Source organism: Bison bison, unplaced genomic scaffold, assembly GCF_000754665.1.
Source record: "Bison bison bison isolate TAMUID 2011002044 unplaced genomic scaffold, Bison_UMD1.0 scf7180017864110, whole genome shotgun sequence".
Classification (NCBI taxonomy): Eukaryota; Metazoa; Chordata; class Mammalia; order Artiodactyla; family Bovidae; genus Bison; species Bison bison.
The window spans coordinates 1582082-1606405 of NW_011494682.1; the positions used below are offsets into that span (position 1 = coordinate 1582082).

Genomic DNA, 24324 nt, shown 5'->3' on the forward strand with positions numbered 1-24324 from the left:
GGGATTGGGGGCAGGACGAGAAGGGGACGACAGAGGATGAGATGGCTGGATGGCATCACTGACTCGATGGACGTGAGTCTGAGTGAACTCCAGAAGTTGGTGATGGACAGGGAGGCCTGCTGTGCTGCGATTCATGGGGTCGAAAAGAGTCAGACAGGACTGAGCGACTGATCTGATCTGATCTGATCTGATGGATACTAGTACCCGAATGAGGGGGAGCCAGAACATGAGTACTTAAGGAAGGTCAAAGGAAAAGCAAGCTTATGCTCAGTGATCCCTTATACCTATATCACTCCTTTCTCTGCGTTGTAATCTGTTCCTGTAGATAGTAACATGTTTTACAAATCAGGAACAAAAAGAATCAGCATAAAATGAAGAAATAAAGTTCTTTCAGCTTTAACGTCTCTGCAGCCATATTTGGGTGAGAAAAGAGTTAGGAAGAGACCCTGCATTTCTTCCTAAAAATAGCAGTTTATACACTGTTTGTTCTCTGTGTCCCTTTGGAATCAGGCATGATTACTCAGTTGACAGATTCTCCAAGATAAAGCCAATCTGCTATAACAAAAAAAAAATTTAAACACATCTGACTTTTTTGAGTTAGGATTTTATACTGCATTCATGAAAAGAAATTATATAAAAATAAAAGAAAAAAGAGTGGGTGGTGATGAGTACATAGGAACTGACGGGAACATTTTGACTTATTTTCACTAGTGGCTACGTACTAACAGATCCTAGAAAAGAAACTCTGCAGATGTGTCATATGATGCGAGTCCACCTTCAGGGGTTCCAGGGGCAAGTTCCTAGTAGAGCCTTCCACAACTTGAGGCTTCAGTGATCTAAGAGCTGACCTGTCCACATGACCATGTCCATTGGCCATGTGGGAAAAAACTGTCATTAGACTTTCCACCGGCTGATGTGCTGGGGTCTATGGGGCGACAGAGAACACACAGCACTTCAGCAGAGAATTTGATGCTATGAAACTCACAACAACTCAAATCTCCCCCACAACTTGCTCTGCACTGGCAAAGTGACATTAGATTTCCCTCTGTCCCCACAGAACATAAGACCTGCCCTTTTTTACGGTCCTCTGTTATGTAACCAGAAACAAATTCCCTGCAGTTACTTTTACTTCCCCACACAGTACATGAGATACATATTCCTTCATCATTCCAGTCAAAAATTAATTACACGAGTTAACTGATATTGTGGAAATAAAAGGCAAAAGAGGAAAACTTAAGTATTTTACTGTTTACAAACTGTTTTGTGCATATTGTATGCATTAATCTAATTATTCCGAAGGTAAAGTCAGTCCTGGCAACCCACTCCAGTACTCTTGCCTGGAGAATCCCATGGATGCAGGAGCCTGGTAGGCTGCATGCAGTCCATGGGGTTGCTAAGAGTAGGACACGACTGAGCTACTTCATTTCACTTTTCACTTTCACGCATTGGAGAGGGAAATGGCAACCCACTCCAGTGTTCTTGCCTGGAGAATCCCAGGGACGGGGGAGCCTGGTGGGCTGCCGTCTGTGGGGTAGCACAGAGTCGGACATGACTGAAGCGACTTAGCAGCAGCTAAGTCAGTCCTAGCTTTGAGATCATATTTCTACGTTCCACGAATTCATCTAGTTGGCAATTGTCATATAAATGTGTGAACTTGAAAGAAATGAAATTTTGCCTTTCCCTGTACTTCTGTATTGTTTGAATTCTTTACAAGAATGCACTGTTTCATTACTTGTATAATTAAATAAGCATTTAAAAAACCTTTTTAAAAATTAGAATTGTTTAAAAGCAAACAAAAATTTTCAGAGAAAAATTTGGAAGGATACTGCTAACAGTGGTTATTGACAGCTATTATTAGGTCCATAGGTGATTCATGCTTTGTACTGTAATGCCAAGCATAAGATACAAATTATCAATCACTGGCAAGTACTGTTTCTATAATAAAAAAGAATAAAACATTTGTGTTGCAAAAGAAAACGGGAAACTTCATGTTATATATATATATATATTTAGTACCATCTCCACTTCTAAATAGGCTTTTTAGTACCATCTCCACTTCACATACAGTTTATATTTATCTGTTAAAGAGACATTCACCCCATCAATCAAACCTGCATATTGACCCTAACTTTCTAAATAACCTATCATTTTTATTCCTCAAAAGTTCATTTCTAAAGTTTTCCAGTTATAAATCAGTAATTTCAGTCTCTCTTTGTGGACATTAGGCCTTGTGATTTGAAGAAAACAGAAACAGTCAGCAATCACTAAGAATAAGAGAACAATTACAAAATAATCATCCTGAGTCATTCATGTTATCCAGGAGTCTAATGTGGGAAGGGAGGGTATGATTTAAAGACAAGTAAATGGGAAGTGATGGGAGGAAAAGATGCAGAGAGACCAGGAGAGTGAAAAATGTTGGGAGTGGAGTTCAGGTAGTAAGTGAACTATATGAAACTGCCCTAGCCATAGGTCAAAAAATTTGAATAGTGGTAATTTAATATGGTTCAACCAAACTACTACAATAATAATAATAGAAGGAATGAAGGAGTGAGGAGATCAAGATGAAAGGTTTTAAAGTCTTCATTCTACCTGATCCCTGCTTCATTCAGTGTGTTATGCATGTGGTAAGAAACTCGCTGATACTTCCTGGAGAATTCTACTCTTCACATACCCAGTTATCTGTCAGTATTCTGAGAAGGAGGACAAGGCGAGTATTTTATATATTTACCTTCAAGATGGGAGCCATAAAGACTGACAGACCAGTCAGAATAAACACAAGGGTTCCAGTGACTCTTTGTTCCCTGAAACCAAATCAAAAGATTACCAATCTACCTCTTGTTTTCATAAACATGCTCTTGTCTTTTCACCTTCAAAAAAAAAAAAAGACTCTACATTGACCAAATCGATATTTCACAAAGGTGTGGATATCATATGCAATTAACACCTCAAGGACAGCTTATAGGCTCAATAGAACTATAAAATTCTCTTAAAACTAGTGCAGTGTGTGATCTGAATTCATCAAGGGAAAAAGTAATTCTGCTAAATCCTTTGTCTTTTTAGAATCAGGGTTTAAAAATCGCTTGCTCTTGGTCAGTTACTGACCTATATGAAACCCTTATTTTTAAAACAAGTTGTACCATTATATAATTACACCTTCCTTCACAGGAGACAGTTATTACATTGCCCCACATTCTAATTAACATCAGCTCAGGGAATTTCCCAAATGCAATAAATCCCATCAGTCTCATTTCCAAATCAACCAACAACAAAAGTAATTTTTAACAAATATGATTCCCATACAACAATCCCCTCCCCCAGCTCCCAAAAAAGAATCACCCACTGTTGTGGTGTGGGAACTGCTGGCCCGGTCATGTGAGCTAGTCACTCGAGCACTTAGGAGCAGAGTCCATTGTGAAAAATACACAGTAGAGTATAAAGGTCTCATAAAAGCCCTTCATGGCTACCCAGATTGATCAGCTGGAGGTCAAGGTTTCTCAGTGCTTATGAGACAGAAAATTAAGTGGAAAATAAGAATTCCTTTCCTTTCATAGAATCTTGAAAGTCATAAGCAGACTCAAGAGTTTTAGAAAGTCTCAACAGAGCTGAAAAATGAAAGGCTTTAGCCTTTAGTTATGATTGTGATATAGTACACACCACAGCTCCAAAATTACTTGTGTGTTGAAGAAACTGAATGACCTGTTTGAGTTTTTACTCTGCAGCCTTTAGCTCTTTGCTAATCAAAGGAAATGTATGTAACTTGAGAAGTGAACTCAAGAAATTGTTGAAGACTCTCTTTCAAATGAAAACTTAGTCCTTTCTAGAATAGCAAGTCCAGAATAAATCATTCGTCACCAGTCCTTTCTCCTCCACATTGGCGCATCTCCTGCCTGACACATAAATGTGTGAATGGCATGGTTTGTAGAGCCTTTTTTTTTTTTCTGATTTAACATACCTCACTCCTAGGAACTTGGGCTGTTCTCCAGGTGCAGAAGTCTCTGTCTCCATCTTCAAACTGTCGATGTGAGCGATGGAGATGACAGTAGCAGCCACATACCACGGAAGGGCCATGAAGGAGCACACCACCATGAGGATGGCCACCCAAAAGAGATCCAGGTGATATCCAGCTCCTTTCTGCAGCAAGAGGTAACAATCCAGATAGGAGTTAAGATTACCAAAAGTAACCAATGCACTCTGCTTGGAATACGTATCTACTGAAAGGTGAGCTCCTTGAATGAGGCTTCATCTTCCTCATGCTATCCCTCAATAATTAAATGCAAAGCTGTCACATGATATACGTCCTTGAGCTTGCTTGTTTATTGTTAATTATCCTCTCTGCATCCAATCACATAATTTGAACAATAGAAATGTACAACTACCTTGAAGAGCTACTGAGATCCTCTAATAAAGTAACTGAGACAAAGTTTCTTGTGGGAGCGTAAATGGTAGTGATGGTTATAGAGTAGGAGCTCAATAAATGATGATAGCAGCAATAGTGATACTGGTTTTTAACATAAGCACAATAAGCTCCTTAGAAACAGATGCAATGCATTCTTTGCTTGACTACTTAACAGTATGCTGTTCACTCAGAGAGTACTCAGCACATGTAGACTAGAGATCCGAAAGCAACCTTAAGAAAAGCAACCTTGGCACTTTATGTGGAATCTAAAAAAAATGATATAACAACTTATTTACATGACAAAAATAGACTCGCAGACACAGAAGACAAATTTATGGATACCAAAGGAAAAATGGGAGTTGGGAATTAGGAGTTTGGGATTAACATAAACACAGTAATATATATAAAGTAGATAACCAACAGTGGCTGACTATATAGCACAAATAATGAATCTTAAAAAGAAAAAAATTTGTATATATATGTATATATATATTTTAAAATATATAATATGAAAAACTGAATCACTGCTGAACACTTAAAGCTAATACAACATTGTAAATCAACTATACTTCAATTAAAAAATAAAGACAAAAAAGTACATAAAAGACGATTTCTCACCTTTCATAGTACAAGAAAATAATGGTTTAACAACCTATGAAACATTACACTTAAGGTAATTATACCCCCTTAATAAGAACAGGCTGATTTCAAACACTGCCGGAGAGTCACAATAACATTTACTGACTGGAAGAGCAGACGATGTAACAAAAGGTCTAGCTCTTTTACTCACTAAATAAATATTGTTAAATGTGTCCACGATGTTATTCTATGATTATATTTCTCTGCTCTGTTTGTGAAGAAATCAAATGCCTAACCCCCCTATGGAGCCTGAGAAAACAGAGCAGTCCATTTTCACAGCATGGGAGCAGCAGCACCAAAAGCCAGTGTGTGAGCAACCTGAGGGAATGGAGAGGCTGACTGTAAAAAATGAGAGTGGGCTTTACACTGGGAACCCGGTGACTGCTATCATTCAGATCCTGTTACATTATTCCGAACACTACTCTCTTCTCACCGAAATGCCAAGATTTTACCCCTGGCTTGCACCCATGGGTCTAATGTTCTCAGAGAACTCATCACAGGGAAGGGTAACTGACCCAAGAAAGAAAAGCATATTTTTACTTTGTCCAGGTTTAGCTAAGAATGAAAGCCTCCTTGAGAGACAAATAGGGTAATATATATTCATAAAACCAGTTCATTGCAGTACAAAGCATAAGGGTTTGAACTGGGAATAGTTTAAGGTAGGGGAGAGGAGGGCAAGGTAGTGACTAATGAGGTGAATATATGCTACATCTGGGGGTCTCAGTCATTCACTCTGTCAACAAACTCTGACTGCCAACTTATGAACAGACACAGGCTTAGGTGTTGGTGACATATTTGCAAATAAACCAGATAAAAATTCCTGCACTAGTGGAGTTTCCATTCTACCAAAGGAGACACCAGTAAACAACATAAACAAGTAATCTATACAGTATCTAAAACAGTGGAAAGCACTAAGGAGAACTGAAATTGGATTTGGAGGCTGAATACTGCGGGAAGCCACTGTAGTGTTTTAAAGCAAAGAATGACATGACTTGCTTACGTTCTAAATGCCATGGCTGCTGTATTAGGAGCAGACAGAAGAGAACAGTAAGCATGAAGAGGCTGCTGCCATGACCCGTGCAAGCGACTGTCATGGTTAGAATCAGGGGGGCACCAGTGAACAGAGTAAAAGCTGGGTGAATTCTGGCTTTATATTGAGGTGGAACATAGAGGATTTGCTGACTTCTGCCTGTGGGTGTGTTGGCCATTCACAATCTGGCTTCTGTTCACATCATCAGCCTCATCTTTGACCTCTCTCCTACTTGGATCTTACAGCCACTTTCAACCAATTCCTCAAATATGTCTTACTGATGCCTTTGGCGTCTTTGACATCCCTCCCTAGAAAAGTCTATATTCTTCCCTTGGCTCAGTCCTACTCATTCTTAAGACTTAAATGGTTCCCTGTTAATTTATGCTTTCCTCTATCATGGCATTCATCATGCTGTTTTGAAATTGTAGGTGTGTTTATTTGTCTTTGACATTTGACTATAAGTAACATGAGGAACTGGACTGCATCCTGAATACCTAAGCAGAGAACATGATGTATAGTCAATGCTCAACTGACGTTTATTAAAAAGTGAATGACAAGTAGAATGTGTACATTCTTTTGAGTGGCAAATATAAACTCTTAGTTAGCAATACAAAAAATTAAAACTTACTTGCTGATTGGCATAAATGTGAACCTTTTGTTGCGGTAAGGGGAAGGTGGAAAACATCTGGAAATATCACATAGCTACAAGTTTTATTTAGACTAAATCACTCAAGACTATATTAGGAGTACCAACATGGTAATTGATGGGCAGAATATCTTGTCACCATGGAAACTGTAATAACCTAAGGATGTGCACACTGGGTCAAATGAATAGTGGTTGCAGAAAAAGTCATGGAGGTGAGCTACCCCATGCTTTCTCTCTCTCTCCTTTTAAATCAAGCCAGCTTCTTAACCTTTTTTTTAAAGAAAGAAAATTATTTATTTTTGGCTGTGCTGGGTCTTCATTGCTTTGCATGGGCTTTCTCTAGTTGTGACATGCAGGGGCTAACTCTTGAGTTGGAGTACATGGGCTTCTCATTGCAGTGGCTTATCTTATTGAGTGGCCTGGGCTCTAGAGTGTGGGCTCAGTGGCTGTGGCACATGGGCTTAGCTGCCCCTCGGCATGTGGCATCTTCCCAGATCAGGGATCACACCAGGAATCTCAACAGGTGGATTCTTGACCACTGAACCACCAGGGAAGTCCCTCCATGGTTTCTTAAACTATTTCAAGTAAAACAAGTCTGAACTAGATATCCAAGAGACGAGCAAAAAGGAACCACATAATACTAAAGAGGGTGGAATGAGAACTGTAGAAAGTAGAATACAAAGGTAACTGCAAAACCACCAGAACAAATAAAAGTTCTGGGACAAAGTTATTATAGATACATAATTACCCTGCCTCTTGACATCACCCCCTTCAAAAAGTCTTCTTTTCCCTCAACCAGGTGAGAGTACCTGATGCTCTTAAAAGGAAGGGAAAACCATCAACTTGACCCGAAGGCCCTACCTGGTTTGTTTCCACATTGTTCTCTCTCCAGGCCCAACCCTCCTTCTTTCACTGCAGCCACACTCAATTATTTAAGTCATTCATTCTCAGCAGGTTACCGGCTCTGTAAAGCCTGTTCCTACATAATGAGTCCTGTGCCCTCCTGTGTTCCTCTTACTACCCAGGCTCGCTCAGCTAATCCTACTGATGACCTGTGAGATCTCAGTGTAAGTGCTGCTACCTTGGAACTCTCAGTACCTCTGGACTGGATCAAACCCTCTCTTACAGACTCTTCAAGCACCCTCCCCTTCTTTCATACTTCTCTGCAATGCTACAATGTGATTGATTATTGGAATGACACATCTCTCCCTCAGGGACAAGAAGATCCATGAGGACAGGAACCATATGCAAAGTTTTCTCTACTACTGAAACCCCAGCACATGACACAGAGCCCACCACAGAGTGGACACTAGATTAATGTTCGTTGGATAAATGAATGCATGTTAATGCATCTGTTCAGTGGCACTCTACTAGATCCTAGAAATATAATTACAGCTAATACACAGTCCTTGTCCTCAAATGGTTTATAGAGTAATAAAAGAGTTGGCAAAATCAACAGGCATTCTCAATACCACAGTGCTAAAGGTCTATAGTAAGGGTGAGGTTGCGATGCCATGAGACGGGGAGCACCTTTATTCAACTCAGCTTAAAATCAGGGATGGTTTACATGGGAGGTGGTATCTAAGTTGAGCCCTAAAACATGAATCATAACCAGCTGGAAGACAAGATATAGGGAATCAGGGGGAAAACAACAGGCAAATGGGCTGCCATTTTGAGAAAATTGAGTTGGTGCTTAGAAGGAGATGGGAAAGGTATAAAATAAGGCTAAAAGAGTTAAGAACTTTCATGTTTTGTTAAAGACTTTGGAAGTTTTAATTATAAGAGCAATGGGAAGCATTTTTGTAAAATGCCACGTGTCATCTTCTCCTTACCCCTCATCCCTAGTGCCACTGCCTTCTTCATATTCCTGGCTTTCTTCACATTCACTCAGCAACCCTCGACCCTCAATACAGCTCTAGCCACAGAAACCTCTGCTTTATACTTGTCCCTGAGAGTTCACTCTCCTCATAGAGTAATCTCTCTAAAATCTCAGTCACTGTATGGTCCTTCCCTTAGTGGCTTCTTGTTTCACTTAGATTCTAACACCTAAGCACTGTACAATTCTCCTATATTAGTGTTTCTTACATCAGTGTTCTATATCAGTGTTTCTTACCATAACCATTTTGCCTACCAGAAGACAGGTGGTAATGTCTGGAGATATATTTTGGTCACAACAACTTGGGAGAAAGAGTGCGACTGGCATCTAGTGAATAGAGGCCAGAGATGCTGCTAAATAGCCTACGATACACAAGATGGTCACGACCAACAAAGAATAGTTCAGAAAGACAATAATGCTGAAGATGAGAGTGTTTGTTCAATGGTAATTTGGCCCCACTCCTACTGACTTTATCTTGAAACACTAATTCCCAGAGGCTCTAGTCACACTAGTTTATTACTTGTTTCCCAACACACCAAGCTCTTCCTCACCCCAGGGCCTTTGCATCTGCTCATATCTTTGCTTAGAAAACTATTTTTTAAATAAACATTCATTGGACACCTATGCTAGATCTTATGTTAGATAAAAACAAGAAGACAGAATACCTCCACTTGAAAGGTTTATAGATTATTAGTTGAAGCCAGAGGTGGAAGAAAAGAACTTATTGTTTGTGCAAGATACAAATACAAGGTCAGTTTCAGCCTAGCGGTGGATATGAGTAGTGAAGAGGGGAAATCCATGAAACTCCTTCAGGGTAGAGACCATGACTGAGAACAATTTTTAATCTTTAATATCTAATGCAAGTGTTTTATACATAGCAAGGACTCAGTAAGCTCAAAAAAGGTTAAGTCTGTCCTCTAAAGTGTATAAAAGTCTTTATCTTCATGGATATGAACCCAAAGGATGTTCTGCTTTCTTAAACTGGAGAATATTTTAAGTACAAAGATAGGCATTGAAACTTTCACTTCCTTCTGATACTATATGTACTTTGCAAACAGAGAACACCAGTCATTCAGGAGTAAATCCACAGAAATAAGAAATCTCTGAGGGGAAATGACAAGCCCAACAGTGTATTTGGTACAGAGATGATAACAAAGGGGTCAGGGGCAGTACACACACATGAAAAGATGCAGAATAAACATTCATGCTAAAAGCCGCTCTGGATTCAGAGAGCAAGGTGGTTTATGAGGACACTGAGAACCATGACACAGTTCTTCCCACCAAGGGAAGGGACACAGATTTGTACATAAATTCTAATGTATTCTAAACCGAGATTCAAAGAGGTCTGAAAAAGACACCCAAGAGTACAGAATGTTTAAGTGTATCTAGTGTGAACCTACAAAATCTTCCTGCAGTGATGACATCTAAACAGGGCTTTGACTAATATTAAAGTTCTCACATTCCCTATGAGAACCAGAGATGGGTTAGAAGGGTCTCGGTTATTACCCACCTTACACATTGAGTACAACAACTCTGAGGACCATGCGGCCCCAGATAACAAAATTCTTCAGTGTTTAGTATATCTACCTTATGGAAATCAGTGTGATGGGCCACATGAGAGCTGGAAAAAGGACTAAAACATGGTCCTTGCCTTGAAAATGTTTTGGCTCAGAAAAAAAAAAAAAGGAAATTATACTAAAAAACTACTGCACGAGATATTATGTGACCAATGTATAGCATGCATGTGTGTGTTCAGTTTCTCAGCAGTGTCTGACTCTTTATGACCCCGTGGACTATAGCCCGCCAGGCTCCTCTGTCCATTGGATGTCCCAGGCAAGAATACTGGAATGGGTTGCCATTTCCTCTTCCAGGGAATCTTCCCAACCCAGGGATCAAACCTGCATCTCCTGCATTGCAGGCAGATTCTTTATCACTGAGAAACCAGGGAAGACCAATGCACAGAGTAGTACAAATATAATAAGAGCAAAAACAGGTGTAATAGAAATTACATATTGCATATATGATTACATCATGTAATAGAAATTAAATTATGAGTGAAGATTTCACTGACAAGTTTTTACAAGGATGAAGATGATTTTGATAGGTGGTAATCATTGAGCAGCGGAGAGGAAAGTTTGAATAACCAGCAGAAGAAACTGGCAGATTTGATGCCAGTAATTCATCTGACCAGTACATTGTATAGTACGCAGAATCATTTTAAATTTCGGGTGAGATCATATCACTTAAATCCCAAGCTAGGGCAAATGGACATTCTTCAAGGGGGAAAGGTTTAGAGGAAATAAAGTGCATAAACGTTTAGAACTATAGGACTGACATATTAGAGCAAAGTTTTAAAAAAAAGTTCCAGGGTTTGAAATGACACAAAGGAGATTGGTCATTAACTCATGGTTAAACCATTAGAATAGTCTAGACATGAGATTAAAGCACTGAGTCTAAGGTATGAGAGAAGGGATAGAAAGGAAAAAGGTAAAACAGGGCACCTTTTGTAGTTATTCAAGAAAACACAGTCAAATTAAAGGTTTTACCATAGAGTATATCAGAGAAAATTTATTGCTACAATGATCTAATACCTATCTCTGGATACTGATTCCAAATGATTTTCCCTCCCACGTCCTATCTTTACACTTAAGATCACTTTCCTTCTGAGGAGTATGCCTTGCTTTGAGGTCTGAAGCTCAAACTCTTTCTGCTTCTGCCAATGACTCAGGGAAAAATCCTTGAAGAAGTTATGACCTTGCTGAAGCTCGTTTGCTTTTGAGTGCACTGCAGGAATAATGTGGAACATAACTAAGCAAAATGATGGCCACAAAAAGCCAAGTGCCTTGGTGTTCCTCATCAGTACAGAGCTGATCTGCACAATGGAAAGGTGGGTCCCATTCCAAACAGAGCAATCAGCCAGCCAGGGCCACTGGACTCAGAGCCAAAGCAAATACCACCCCCGAACATGCTGCTTTTCACATCGCAATGCCTCCATCTCCCTCACTGTTTCAGGTTTCTCTTTCGAATCAATTTCATAGCAGTCAGGGCTCTGTATCGTTTTAGACAGAATTTTCAATTTTCACATTCCACAGCCTCTTTCCAAACAAAATCTGAACATAACAATATCCAGAGTGAGAAGCCTTCAATTCATGATCATGGTCCCACTGGTATCTTTAGATTTGTGTCAAAACACTGGCACTTATTCTAGAACTATTGTCATTCAAAGGAAAGATTTCAAATAAGCAATTCCAATGGTGATGAAAACATTTTTAAAATATATTCAGCTCCTATTTTAAGAGGTAAATCCTAATATGCCTTGATTTTCCAATGCTTTCTACAGGGAATAGAAGAATAAAATTTCAATATTTTATCTACCCTAAACTTGCTAAATTCAAAATTCTGCATTTATTAGTAAGGAAACTTAATGGGCAAAAGAATAGGCATTTGCCTTCAAGGATACATACCAAATCTGACCAACTAAATCTGAAAAGTAAGAAGATGTTTCCAAATATTTTAGGAATTAAATATATTAGTCAACATCCATTTCCAGCCTTTCAAACTAAACAAAGACCAAAATGCCTCCCAGTACAGAACATCTAAAAATGCTCAGCAAAATACAGAAAATGTCTCATAGAAATCATGGTCTATCTGTCAGAAAGTAAGAGAAATACTGGAAACAAAAAATAATGGCAGCAAGAAAGAATAAATCTACCACATCAGTAAACCCAAGAGCCTGAGCCTGCCCTATAACACTGGGCTAATCTTTGCGGGGCTCAGGCATGAGTTAGAATGACTGAATCCTAGGGACTGAACACCAATCCTAGGGACACATGAGGGGAAGGGTATAGATGGGAGACATCCCCTGAAATAAAACTAGGATACTCTAAACACAGTATAGCCATTTGGTCAACTAGGAAAAAAAACAAAACACCCCCCCAGAGAGAAAGACAGTGAAGATACATACTACTTTTTGCCTTGCCACTAGATATAATGCCATTACAAAAAATCTCTAAAAATATTCCTAACCATAAAACTACAACTGAGTTTGGGGCTGGCATTCCCATTACCTTTGCAGTTTGGAAAACTCTAAGCCTAAAACACAGTGTAAAGTTATCCTGGCCTTCCATGAATTAGTCTTACCACCACCCCCTCAAAAATATATCGATGGATATAAAGTATGAACACTATATCCATCAAGCGTCTAAGCAATCAACAACATCTTCTTTGCCACATATTGTCCTGCAAGGTAACAGTACCATCCCTCCATCAAACAGCAGAGTCCATCCGCACCTCCTTGAATGGAGGATGACACTGTGACTATTTTGACCAATTAACTCTGGCAAAGGTTGAAGAAAACCCACACTTTATTTCAACAGTTTTTTAGAAAAAGCATTTGTCTTTGCCTTCATTAAGGACAGTTACCAAGTTAAAATCAGAAGGATAACAGTGGCTTAGTGGTAAATAGTTAATGCTGCCCTCTCCAGTGGTGAAGAAAACATGATTTGAAACAATCTTTTCCAGGATTAAATAAGGTCTTCCAAAAGTAGTACACTGAGGACATGTGTCCACACAGGGTGATCTACGACTCTGTCAAGTCTTAAATAACATGCCAATTAAACTATCTTGCTTTTGAAGTAATCGGTATTTTTAAGCAGTACTTACAAAGAAAGGAGAAGGCAATGATAGCTGTTGTTACGAACATTACCTTGAGTTTGTGTTCTTTCCTGTTTACAATCACAGCTGTGATTTGCTGGTCCATGAAAATCAGGATGGTGACCAACAAAGCAGGTATGGCAGCTGCAAGGTACACCCACCAGGGGTTTCCACCAAACGGTGCAACAAACCAACCTCGGTTTGGACTCGTTGGCTTGAAGAAGAGGGAAGACATTATTTGAAACAATATTAATACATACTCCATGATGAAAAATAAGTGGGGACGACAGTTTTGTATTTGGAGAGTCAACGTGTTAAAAAACAGAAACAGTTTTACTGATAGGTTAGACAAAGATTATTCACCAAAAAGTTCCTAAAGGAGGTTATTTTTTAGGCAATGTTTTAAATGAAGGAAAACTAAGAATATAGGGTGATGGAAAAGAAGTAAATGTCATTTTGCATGATCAGGATGATCGAAGATAAGACTCAGGAGGGAAGAAAGTGATTTAAGGGACAGCCATAAGAAAAACCCAAATGCAATATTCAGTAATGAGGGAGGCAAGAAACTACAAAGTGATCTTGAATTTTGTCCATAAGTTTTAGCAACTGCACTGAAGTTATGTCTACTACTGCCAAATTGAAATGGTTTCATAATTAATACATTAAAAGCTGCAAATATTTAAAGTTATATTAAGTATTTCTTATTTTCTTATTTTCCTATTCTTTTCCAAATTTTAAACAATACAAATAAACTAAAATAGAATCCTATCTATGAATTATTTTCTCCACATTTACTATTGAGAAATCCTCACTTCTCCTAAAGATATTTCTGTTTCGCTTGGCTCATAACCCCATCACTGAACCTATACACATTTTACTACATTTACCAGGCTGTGAGCTTAGAAAGAAAGGAACTCTGTCTTGCCCTTCAATGTATTTCAAATCCCTAGTACAAGGCTTGACTTAAAGCAAACATTCAATAAATGCTGACTTAAATAACTGAATAAATGAGAACTTATCTTTGCTAATGGCAGAGAAAATGCAAAAAAAAAATTTTGCTATAACACTGATATTCCTTTCTCATTAGGTAGTCATGAAGCTAAAACTGCTGTTAGTTTAATTTTTCTTAGCAAATATATGGTTATCAGGGATGAAGAGAAACATTAGGGGTGTTCTAGAAAATAAGTGAAAGACTTAAAATGGAAAATTTAGACAGGGATATTAAAAAATGACTGAAATGTAAATTTTACCCATTAGGTCTTCACATACCAACAAGTTTATAAAATGAATAATTCTCACATCTTCTTTGTATAGAAACATGTGTGTTATAGCAAGTTGTTTGGTAGCAGGAAAACAGCACTGAATTAGTAATGTAACCTTGGATAGTTTAATTTTTATAAGCTTCAATCTCAACTTCACAAAATCAGGATGATAATAGTTACATTACATCCTAGAACTATTATATGCATCAAGGTTACAAGTTGTTTTAAAATGTTTGGGATATTTTAAATACTCTAGATAAAACAGATTTTATAATTGTATATTTTCAATCAAAATCAGTATAATGTGAACCTTGCATTTAGTTCTAGTCAGGCATTTAATTTTAGTGAAAAAATAGATAAAATGTACATTGGTTATAAATATACCAAGAGACCATTTATAACATAAAGAAATGGGTAACTATACAAAACTAACTCGGAGATAAGACAAAATAGAATAAGGGAAAAGAAACAAAATCAGGGAATGACCAAAAGACAGAAATTCACCTACCTTGAACTCACTTGGCACAATTAGTTTCGGAGTATCCACACCTACTAGAGCATCTATTACACAAAAGATGAGAATGGACAAGATAATGGCAAAGTCACTGATGAGCTTTCTCGCCTGGGAAGAGAAAAAAGAAACAGGAACCTTTAAGCATTGGATATACGTATGTCATATATATATGACATATATATGTCTCTGAAGTGAATGAAGAATTCTGTTATTTGCTAACAGTTTCTAGTAACAGCTTCATCAACAAATTAAAGGAGGTGTCATACTGCAGGGAGATTATTTTTTTTAAGTTGCTTTTGCATAACTTTCTGATCTGGCCAGAAATAATCTAACTGCACCAAGCAGGTGTGTGTGTTGTATGTGTGTGTTTAGACAAAGGAAGGGAATCAAAGAAAATATATCCTTGAAGTACTGTACTCTCTTCCCGTATGTCACAGAAAGGAGAGCTGGATATGGATGAAATTTCAAGACATGTTATAAAAATCTGCACAGAGACATAGAATTCTTTTTACTATTTGGGAGGTAGTATTGTCTAAATGCACTGGAGAAGGAAATGGCAACCCACTCCAGCATTCTTGCCTGGAAAATCTCACGGACAGAGGACCCTGGTGGGCTATAATCCAAGAGGTAACAAAGAGCTAGACATGACTAAGTGACTAAATAACAACAATGATGAGTACAGAGCAAGATAATTTCCACAAGGTAATCTGAAAACTCCAAGAACTTAGCAGGGAAGGGGTTACAGTTTCAGACTAATGAATGGACTGAAGACCTCAAAGAAACAAAAAGTGATGGAAGACAGAAATCTGATGGCTTCACTAAATTGGCCAAAGAAAGTATTTTTCACTCTAGGCTAGTGCTTAAAATTTCCTGTATGTGGAGCCTCTCTCTCTCCACTACTTAACTGTGATTACCATTAGCTTACAGCCTTTAAACTTCCTAAGTACCTGCCTCTGGCTAGGACATGGGCTGGGCTTTGTGGGATGTGCGTTAAACTCGTCTTTCCCATGGCGTGGGTGCAGAATGGCCATATCTGATTCAGCAGGGGAGCCTGGGACCATTGAGTTGATTGTCAGGGCCTCTGCAGTGACTAGTGGCACTGACAATGGCCTACAAGCATTACTGGTGCACAAACAGCTGAATTTCCCAGTAAGGTTTGTATTCACGGTGGTACATAGTTTGATCATTCAACAGAAATTTACTTAGCACGTTCAGCTCTCTGTATTCACAACTTCTGCTTCCATGAAAATGAAGGACCAACTGAACCTGATACTTGGCTTGATGCCAGGGATACCAGTGAACAAAACAGATACAATCCATGTCTTCATGAAGCTCACAGTCAGTCATACTCAAGGAAGCCTGCCAGGATTGATTCAGCAGTGGTCACATTATCTTAGGGTGAGCAGTCAGCTTTCTGATGCTGCTAGATGAAGAGAGATCAGTGATGGGGCTTAGTGGCTGCACAGTTCTTAGGACAGACGGTCTTCTGAAAGAGCAGTATGACTATGGCAAGCAGGTATTCAAGAGGAACTAAAGTGGAGAATGGAATTCCTTGGCAATGTGGGTGTGAAGGACATGTTGTAGTTGTTCAGTCAGTCAGTTGTATCCGACTCTTTGCGACCCCACGGACAGCAGCACACCAGGCTTCCCTGTCCTCCACTTTCTCCCAGAGTTTGCTAAAGTTCATGCTATCTAACCATCTCATCCTCTGCCGCCCCTTTCTCCTTTTGCCTTCAATGAAGGCTGAGTCATGCTCAATTCTTGACTGTCTCTGGGTGGCAGGAGCCTTGAGGACTCACTAGCAGCAGGATCAAAGATGACCCTTTTGACCAGGAGCTCCTTTCCCTCTTGGAGGACTGGGCTAGCTTTCTGGAGAAGTCCACACAGAGGAGCAGAGAGCCAGCTATGAGACTTTAGGGGCAACTTAACACCAATCCCATACAATAATACAAGCACAAATAGATGGCAGGGATCAATTTGGGGAACATATAGTATAGCAGTTAGAAACACAGTTTTTATAATCAGATTGTCTGGCTTGGAACTCCAGCATCATTATTTCCCAGTTGTAAATACTTATCCTTTCTTAGCTTTAATTACTCCAACCACATAATGTAGCCAAAGTAATCCCTATGACTTCATCAGTTTGTTATAAGAATTAAATAGGATAAGCCATGAAAGTGCTTAGCATAACACCTGCAACACCATAAACTCTCCTAATATACATTGACTCGGGTTATTTCAAGTTCCACAAAGTCTCTTTGGCTGCAGAAACCACTGGAATAACTCAATAATCTACTGTCAGGAGGTCTTTGAAAGGAATCTTGAATTCCAAGAAACAAGAAATAAAAGCCCAGTAATAATATGAAACTGCCACGCAGAGCTCATTTTGGTTGGAAGTATCTGGAATTCTGGCAGAAAAAAAGGCTCTTTCCAGGGGCTCAATATTGGAAGAAACACCCATTTCTTTAGATTGTGCGAGTTAAGTTTTGACACAGCCAATTTGGGATGGTCTGGCAAGTGATGGTCATTGTGAAGCAGGTTTAATATCAAGATGTTACAACTGCTCTGGTCCAGTAGGTTGTGAATCACTGAAGACCAGAGGTCACTGCAAAGGCAAAAAAGGAGTTCTCTCTTCTTTATCACCTTCCCAATCCTCATTTAGCAAGTCCAATTTTTTGACAACTCTGATATCCTAGAAATTGCTCCAAAAGAGGGTAATGGCTATTAAAAAGTCAGTGTTTCTCCTCACCTCAGCCCCCGGCCCCATAAATAGGAAGAGGGAAGCAGAGGCTAGCAAATGAACCCAATCTGCCATTTCTTGGTAGAAATTCCATAAGGCCCGCACCTCTGGCCCTTCTAGGGGAAAGACCTGCCCGACTGAAATCACTACCAAGTACCGGAGAAACGTTGCTTCTTTACTTAGGAGAGGAGGCATTCTCAGCCTTCCACACACTGAGCACCAAAGCCCTAAAACTGCTCTTTCAGCAGTTTTCTCCATCTTCATTAACGGCGATTTTTTTTCCCCTATTGCTTAGGCCAAAAACTTTGGACCATCCAAACAACTCTTCTCTTCCTCTCACATCCTACATCTAACAGGTCAGCCAATTACCTTCAAAGATCCTGTCTCTTTCATCACCTCCATTGCTATTCCCATCCTATCTAAACCACTATGTTATCTCATATGGTTCCTGCGTCCCATCTTCCTGTCTCTCCACTCACATGCTTCAGGACGTTGCCAAGGTATCACCCAGGATAATTATGCAAAAATTTAGGTCAGATAATTTGGAAGGTAGAATAATGCTCCAGTAAAGATGCCTAATTCCTTGACTCTGTGAATATGTAATGTAACATGGCTAGGGAGAATTCGAGTTGCAGTAGAAATTAAGGGTACTAATCGGATGACCTTGCGATTGGGGAAACTAGGATTATTCCAGTGGGTCCAGAGTAATCACAAGAATTCCCATTAAGTGAAAGAGGGGGCAGGAGAATCTATGTCAGAGAGTGATGCAGCATGAGAAAGACTGGACTGATCACTGCTGGCTTTGAAGATGGCAGAAAGGGGCCAAGAGCCAAGGAATGTGGGCAGCCTCCAGAAGCTGGAAAAGGCAGGGAAACTTAGTCTCCCCCGAAGCCTTCAGAAAGAACAGTCCTGCCAACATCTTGATTTTAGCCACTGAGACACATTTCAGATTTCTGACCACCTGATCTCAAGACAATAAATGTGTTTCAGCCACTATGTTTATCGTTATTTGATATAGCAGCCATGGAAAAACAATATAAATAAACAGATAATTTATCTTAGTTTAATCGTTAGTTTCACAAATTTATATATTATATATAAATTTGTAAGAACCCTTGGCAATGGCATTCTTGTCACGTGTGGTAATATTATACTATATGTATCGTTGTTGTTCAGTCTCTGAATCATGTCTGATTTCTTTTGCAACACCATGGACTGTAGCCCACCAGGCTCCTTTGTTCACAAGATTTCCCAAGTAAGAATACTGGAGTGGGTTGCCATTTCCTTCTCCAGGGGATCTTCCTAACCCAGGGATTTAACTTGCATCTCCTGCATTAGCAGGTGGATTCTTTACCCTTGAGCAACCAGGGAAGCCCATATTATGTGTGTAACAGTACCTAAGAAGTCAAATGATAGTAATTCAGGATTACATTTCTTAAAATGTATGGGGAAAGAAAAGCTATACTATTCATAATATTGTTTAACCCCATTAAAAATCACAGCCAGGGTGATATGCTCTGTACAATATACTGGCTTCTATTTCCCCTTCCTTCCCGTTAAATTGTACAATACTGTTCAGGAACAGCAGAAACCACCCCTGGAGGGTGTTTATTGTAAGACATTCATTTCTAAGATATTGGATCTAATTTAAACTTCATAGTCAAGGAAATTGATTTTTCCCTGGCCACTTTTGTATTCAACTCTAAATCCTCTAATTAGAGAAGGTAGGTAGGGGTGCTATTTTAGCAGGCTCTTCTTATCCTATACTAAAATTAACCTTTAATTTGAATGAGGCAAAACCAACAGCAGAAACTAAAAAATCAAGCATTAAAAATGCCCTAAAAATGTCAAGCACTGAGTACACCCAGTTTACTAGATATACTCTAGGACTCAGATACAAGAGCGTGGCATCTGACTTTAAGGAATAAGAATCACCCTCTTTGGGCTTTTCTCACATTTTCCAAACATATTTAGCAAAAGAAACATGTATGGATTTCCTTCCATTTTTAGTTTATTTTATCCTCCCTCTTCACCAAACTTGATCTCCTTCAAAAACACCAAAATAGTACTCTTTTATATAAAGAAATCAAATTAGAAACCCATAGTTCCTAATCTCCTACTAGCTATTATTGATAATGATTAGAAGTGCCAAAGTTTTCATGAGAAAACTGTTCCTACAAGATTTCATGCTAACCCTGTGGATTCAGAGGCCTCAAATTTAACTTGGACAAACATCATAACTAATGGGTCTATCCAATCAAATGCTCTAAGCCCCTAAGTCTCTCCAGGCTCAAACTTCAACATCCTAGGAATATAAACTATTACAATCTAAGTGAAACACAAGTTGACTCATATATCAAGGACTAACTATAAAAAAAAGTTTGCTGTTTTTTGAATGGTACACAGATGTGCTATGACATATAATAATTCCTCCACTCATGAATGGTGAAAAGCAAAGCATATTTCAATGAAGACTTTTTTATATCAGAATAGTTTGAGTTTATTTACCATTTTTTAATTATAAAAATGAAAAGAAAAATATTTCTGTCCTCTGCAGACTTACAAAATATCTCAATGAATCTAATAAAAAACAACCTGGCTTAAATATTTAAACTACCAAAGCAAAGAAGAAATTAAGTGGGTGGGAAGGAAAATTCAAATAACCATACGCTGTTCTCTTGTTCTTAGGCAAAAACAACCTAATAAATCTATTATACACATACTCTTCATGAAGAATGATACTATATTAATTATTAAGAGAGTCATAATTGTTGAGACACCAACAGTGAGAAGCTAGTTAATTTATAGGGATAAAAAATGGATTGGGTTCCTCAGAAGCCCCAGAGGGTATTTGGTTTTCACTTTGCAAGGATGCAGCTGCTCCCAAATTAACTGGGGGAGAGGCTGTGAGCCTGCAGAGCAGTTCTCAATGGATGGAGCTGTTACAAAGAGACAAGCACAGCAGCAGGCACCCTGTGGGTTCTCAATAAATATTAATTCATGATGTCAATTCCTCTCATGATTGCAGTGCATGGAAAATGCTAAACAATACTGTAAAAAATGCATTTATTCTAGACAGAAAAAAAAAGTATGTCAGAAAAATATGTGCCTTTTGGCAGTCATGAAAAGGCAGAAAATATCATAAAAAAATTTAAAATTTGATCCCCTCAATTAGAATTAGAATTTGGGCTTCCCAAGTGGCGCAGTTGGTAAAGAATCTACCTGCTAATGCAGGAGATAGAAGAGACTCACATTAGATCCCTGGGTCAAGAAGATTCCCTGAAGGAGGAAATGGCAACCCACTCCAGTATTCTTGCCTGGAAAATTCCATGGACAGAGGAACCTAGTGGGCTACCGTCCAAGGGGTCTCAAAGAGTCAGACAAGACTGAGCGTGAGCACACACACACACACACACACACACACACACACACATAATTAGAGTTCACTAAAAGGAAAGTCTGATTTAGACTCCAGGATTTCTATGTCATAAGCTCCAGGGTCAGAGAGATCCAGGGAACTAAGAAGGGAACTGGATTGTGTTATTTATCTAGGAGGGCCTCAGAGCCTACCAATAGAAGTCTACCAGAAAGAGATTGTTTTTCCAAGCAGGGGCAGAGGGGAGTGGGCCTAAGAAAGTGGTTCAGCAGGGAAGTTAAGGAGACTCCAGCAGTCACAGCCTCTTCCTCTTCCTCCATTCTGCCTCAAACTGAGCAGAAGAAAAAGACCCACATGAATGAGTGCCAGACCCAAGTAAGTAAATCACCTGGAAAATACTATGTCCCAGTCTGGTCACTATATTCTAAGTTGAAACTGAAAATTTGGAACTGACTCAGAGAAGGATGACCAGTAGAACAGGAGTCCAGAAAACATACCACAAAAAAAAAAAAAAAAATGATGAGAGACCTCAAAAAGCTGTAGCGAGTAAACTACCTTCATACATGTGAAATCTGTCATAGAAAAGAAAGACTACACTTGTTCTGTGTAGCTTCAGAAAGCGAGGGCAGACCCCGAGGACAGAGGCCATGGAAAGGTTGATTCGCGTTTCTATCAGGAATGCCTTGGAGATGTGAAGTTCCCTGAGAGTCATTCAAGCAGCCCACAAATGAGCACTTGTCAGGAATGAAGAGGCAACATTGGACTTGATGCTGTTCAAAGTCCTAACACTAAAATTCGATGATTAAGACTCAGTTATCAAAACTTCTTGATCCTCTAATAGGGCCATCTTGGCTATATCTCCTCTCCCCCAAACCATGATAATAAAGGGTTCCAGGGCTTTAAAAGAAGGTGGTTCTATAATTTAATATTAAGGTACAAAAATTAAACTCCTTAAACAAATAGTTAATAAGTCATACGTATAAATTAAGGGCTTTCCTGGTGGCACTAGTGGTATAGAATCCACCTGCCTATGCAGGATACATGAGAGACTTGGGTTTGATCCCTGGGTTAGGAAGATCCCCTGGAGGAGGGCATGGCAACCCACTCCAGTATTCTTGCCTGGAGAATCCCATGGACAGAGGAGCCTGGCAGGCTGCAGTCCATAGGGTCACAAAGAGTCAGGCATGACTGAAGCAACTTCACACGTGTATAAATTAAACAATCTAGAAGTGGAGCAGGAGACCATTTTGTATTAATGAATAGATTTCAATGCTGGGGACTTTTCTGTGATGGATAAGTAAGTTGATAGTGCTTCTGACCAACAAGGTACCACAGCCAAAAAAGGCTTCTTCTTTCCACAGATTACCTCTATGTAATCATTAAAACCTTTCACATCACATCTTATTCTAAGAGGAGGAAAAGAGGAAATTAAGTAGATCCTTGAGAAAAACACTTTCATGCCAATTACATACATCAGCCTTCCACACTGCATCTGACTATGCCAAAGTACCAATTCAGTTCAATTCAGTTCAGTCGCTCAGTCGTGTCCAACTCTTTGCAACCACATGAATTGCAGCACACCAGGCCTCCCTGTCCATCACCAACTCCCAGAGTTCACTCAAACTCATGTCCATCGAGTCAGTGATGCCATCCAGCCATCTATAGTTCTGCCTAATTGAGAGGCTCTATAGATTTGAGTTCTAATCACAATCCTGCTCTATCTTTAAGCTGACTGCTTTCATTTTGCCACCATATGTTGCAGTGATGGCATCTATGCTCCAGGAGTAGCATCACTGGTTGGTAGAGGACTCTGGAAGAACATTTCCTGTTAAAGCCCCGAGGCATCTGCTAGAAAAGATCACCGATTATGCTGTGATGCTCCTTTAGGAAGTTCTGATGACAAAATATTGGTGAAAGGCTTGAGGCCGATAGAACAGAACAGGAAATGTATGGGACAACAGACCACTGCACCCCTCCTAAAGGGATGGGAAGCACAGGGGGCAGTCAGGGCGGGTACCACTACTCGACCACATTCCACTGAGCATCTGGAAGTATCTGATAGATTAAATTCCTGGGACTTCCCTGGCAGCCCACTGGTTAAGTCTTCGCCTTTCAATGCAGGTGATATGGGTTTGATCCCTGATCAGAGAGCTAAGATCCCACATGACTCATGGCCAAAAAACCAAAACATAAAACAGAAGCAATACTGTAATAAATTCAATAAAGATTTTTTAAATGGTCCACATCAAAAATAAGAAAAATTCCTGATGGACTGTTAGTTACCAAAGGCAAACTGTTTCATCTTAAGTGCTCACACTGATGGACTGCCAGTGGCTGGCTTCATGAGGGAAGGTGAGAGCAGATAATCAACCCTGATGTTGGCAAAGACAGTGAGAGAGACTGAACTGGGGGACAGAGGTATACATGTAAGTGAAAGTGTTAGTCACTCAGGAGTATCTGACTCTTCGCAACGCCATGGACTGTAGTCTGCCAAGGCTCCTCTGTCCATGGAACTCTCCAGGCAAGAATACTGGAGTGGGTAGCCATTCCCTTCTCCAGGGGATCTTCCAGACCCAAGGATCAAACCCAGGTCTCCTGCACTGCACACAGATTCTTTATCATCTGAGCCATCAGGGAAGCTCATGTAAAGGAGAGCTATTACAGCAGGATAATCATATGGACTGATGAGTTTAACTCGATAAAGAAAATCCTAGAAAGGTAAATATGATGGATATCATTTTTGTCATATCAGATCCTTTTCCACTCTTTTCTACCAAGCTCACTGCCTTGGGAAGCTGACTTATGTGGTCTACGATAGGCTCCCTTGCTCTCCAGATTTCAGATTTCAGCCCAGACAGGCTATCGGGAGAAGAGAGAGATCAGATTATTGATTCCTATAGCTATATCCCTTTGAGGTTGAGTCAGGCTGGCTAAATTTCTCAATCCAAAGGAGTTCACGGGGCCCCTCTGGAAAGCTCTACCACTCTCTCTTCTCCCGGGTTCTAGCAACCGCTCTCATTCCACATCCTTTCATTCAAGGATCATAACAATTCCACTGTTATTATCACTGGACATTAAACGCTCCCTTGTAGTTTCCCCCAACCTAATGTCACCTTTGTATATCACACTTTCATTAAACCCCTCAGACCATCCTCATCTGAGTGTATAATTTTGAATTTGCTAGATGACAAC

The 24324-nt window shown here is 39.5% G+C and overlaps 1 protein-coding gene across 3 annotated transcripts in view; it reads right to left on the bottom strand.

Annotated features, from left to right (window-relative positions):
• Positions 1 to 24324, bottom strand: part of SLC4A4 (solute carrier family 4 (sodium bicarbonate cotransporter), member 4) — a 364017-nt gene that overhangs the window by 24251 nt on the left and 315442 nt on the right. For all 3 annotated transcript variants that reach the window (XM_010839087.1, XM_010839088.1, XM_010839086.1), the window contains exons 17-20: positions 15011 to 15124; positions 13293 to 13454; positions 3953 to 4131; positions 2729 to 2801 (exon numbers count right to left, since the gene is read on the bottom strand). In XM_010839087.1, coding sequence (XP_010837389.1) covers positions 2729 to 2801; positions 3953 to 4131; positions 13293 to 13454; positions 15011 to 15124 — 528 coding nt within the window. The remainder of the gene's footprint in view (positions 1 to 2728; positions 2802 to 3952; positions 4132 to 13292; positions 13455 to 15010; positions 15125 to 24324) is intronic.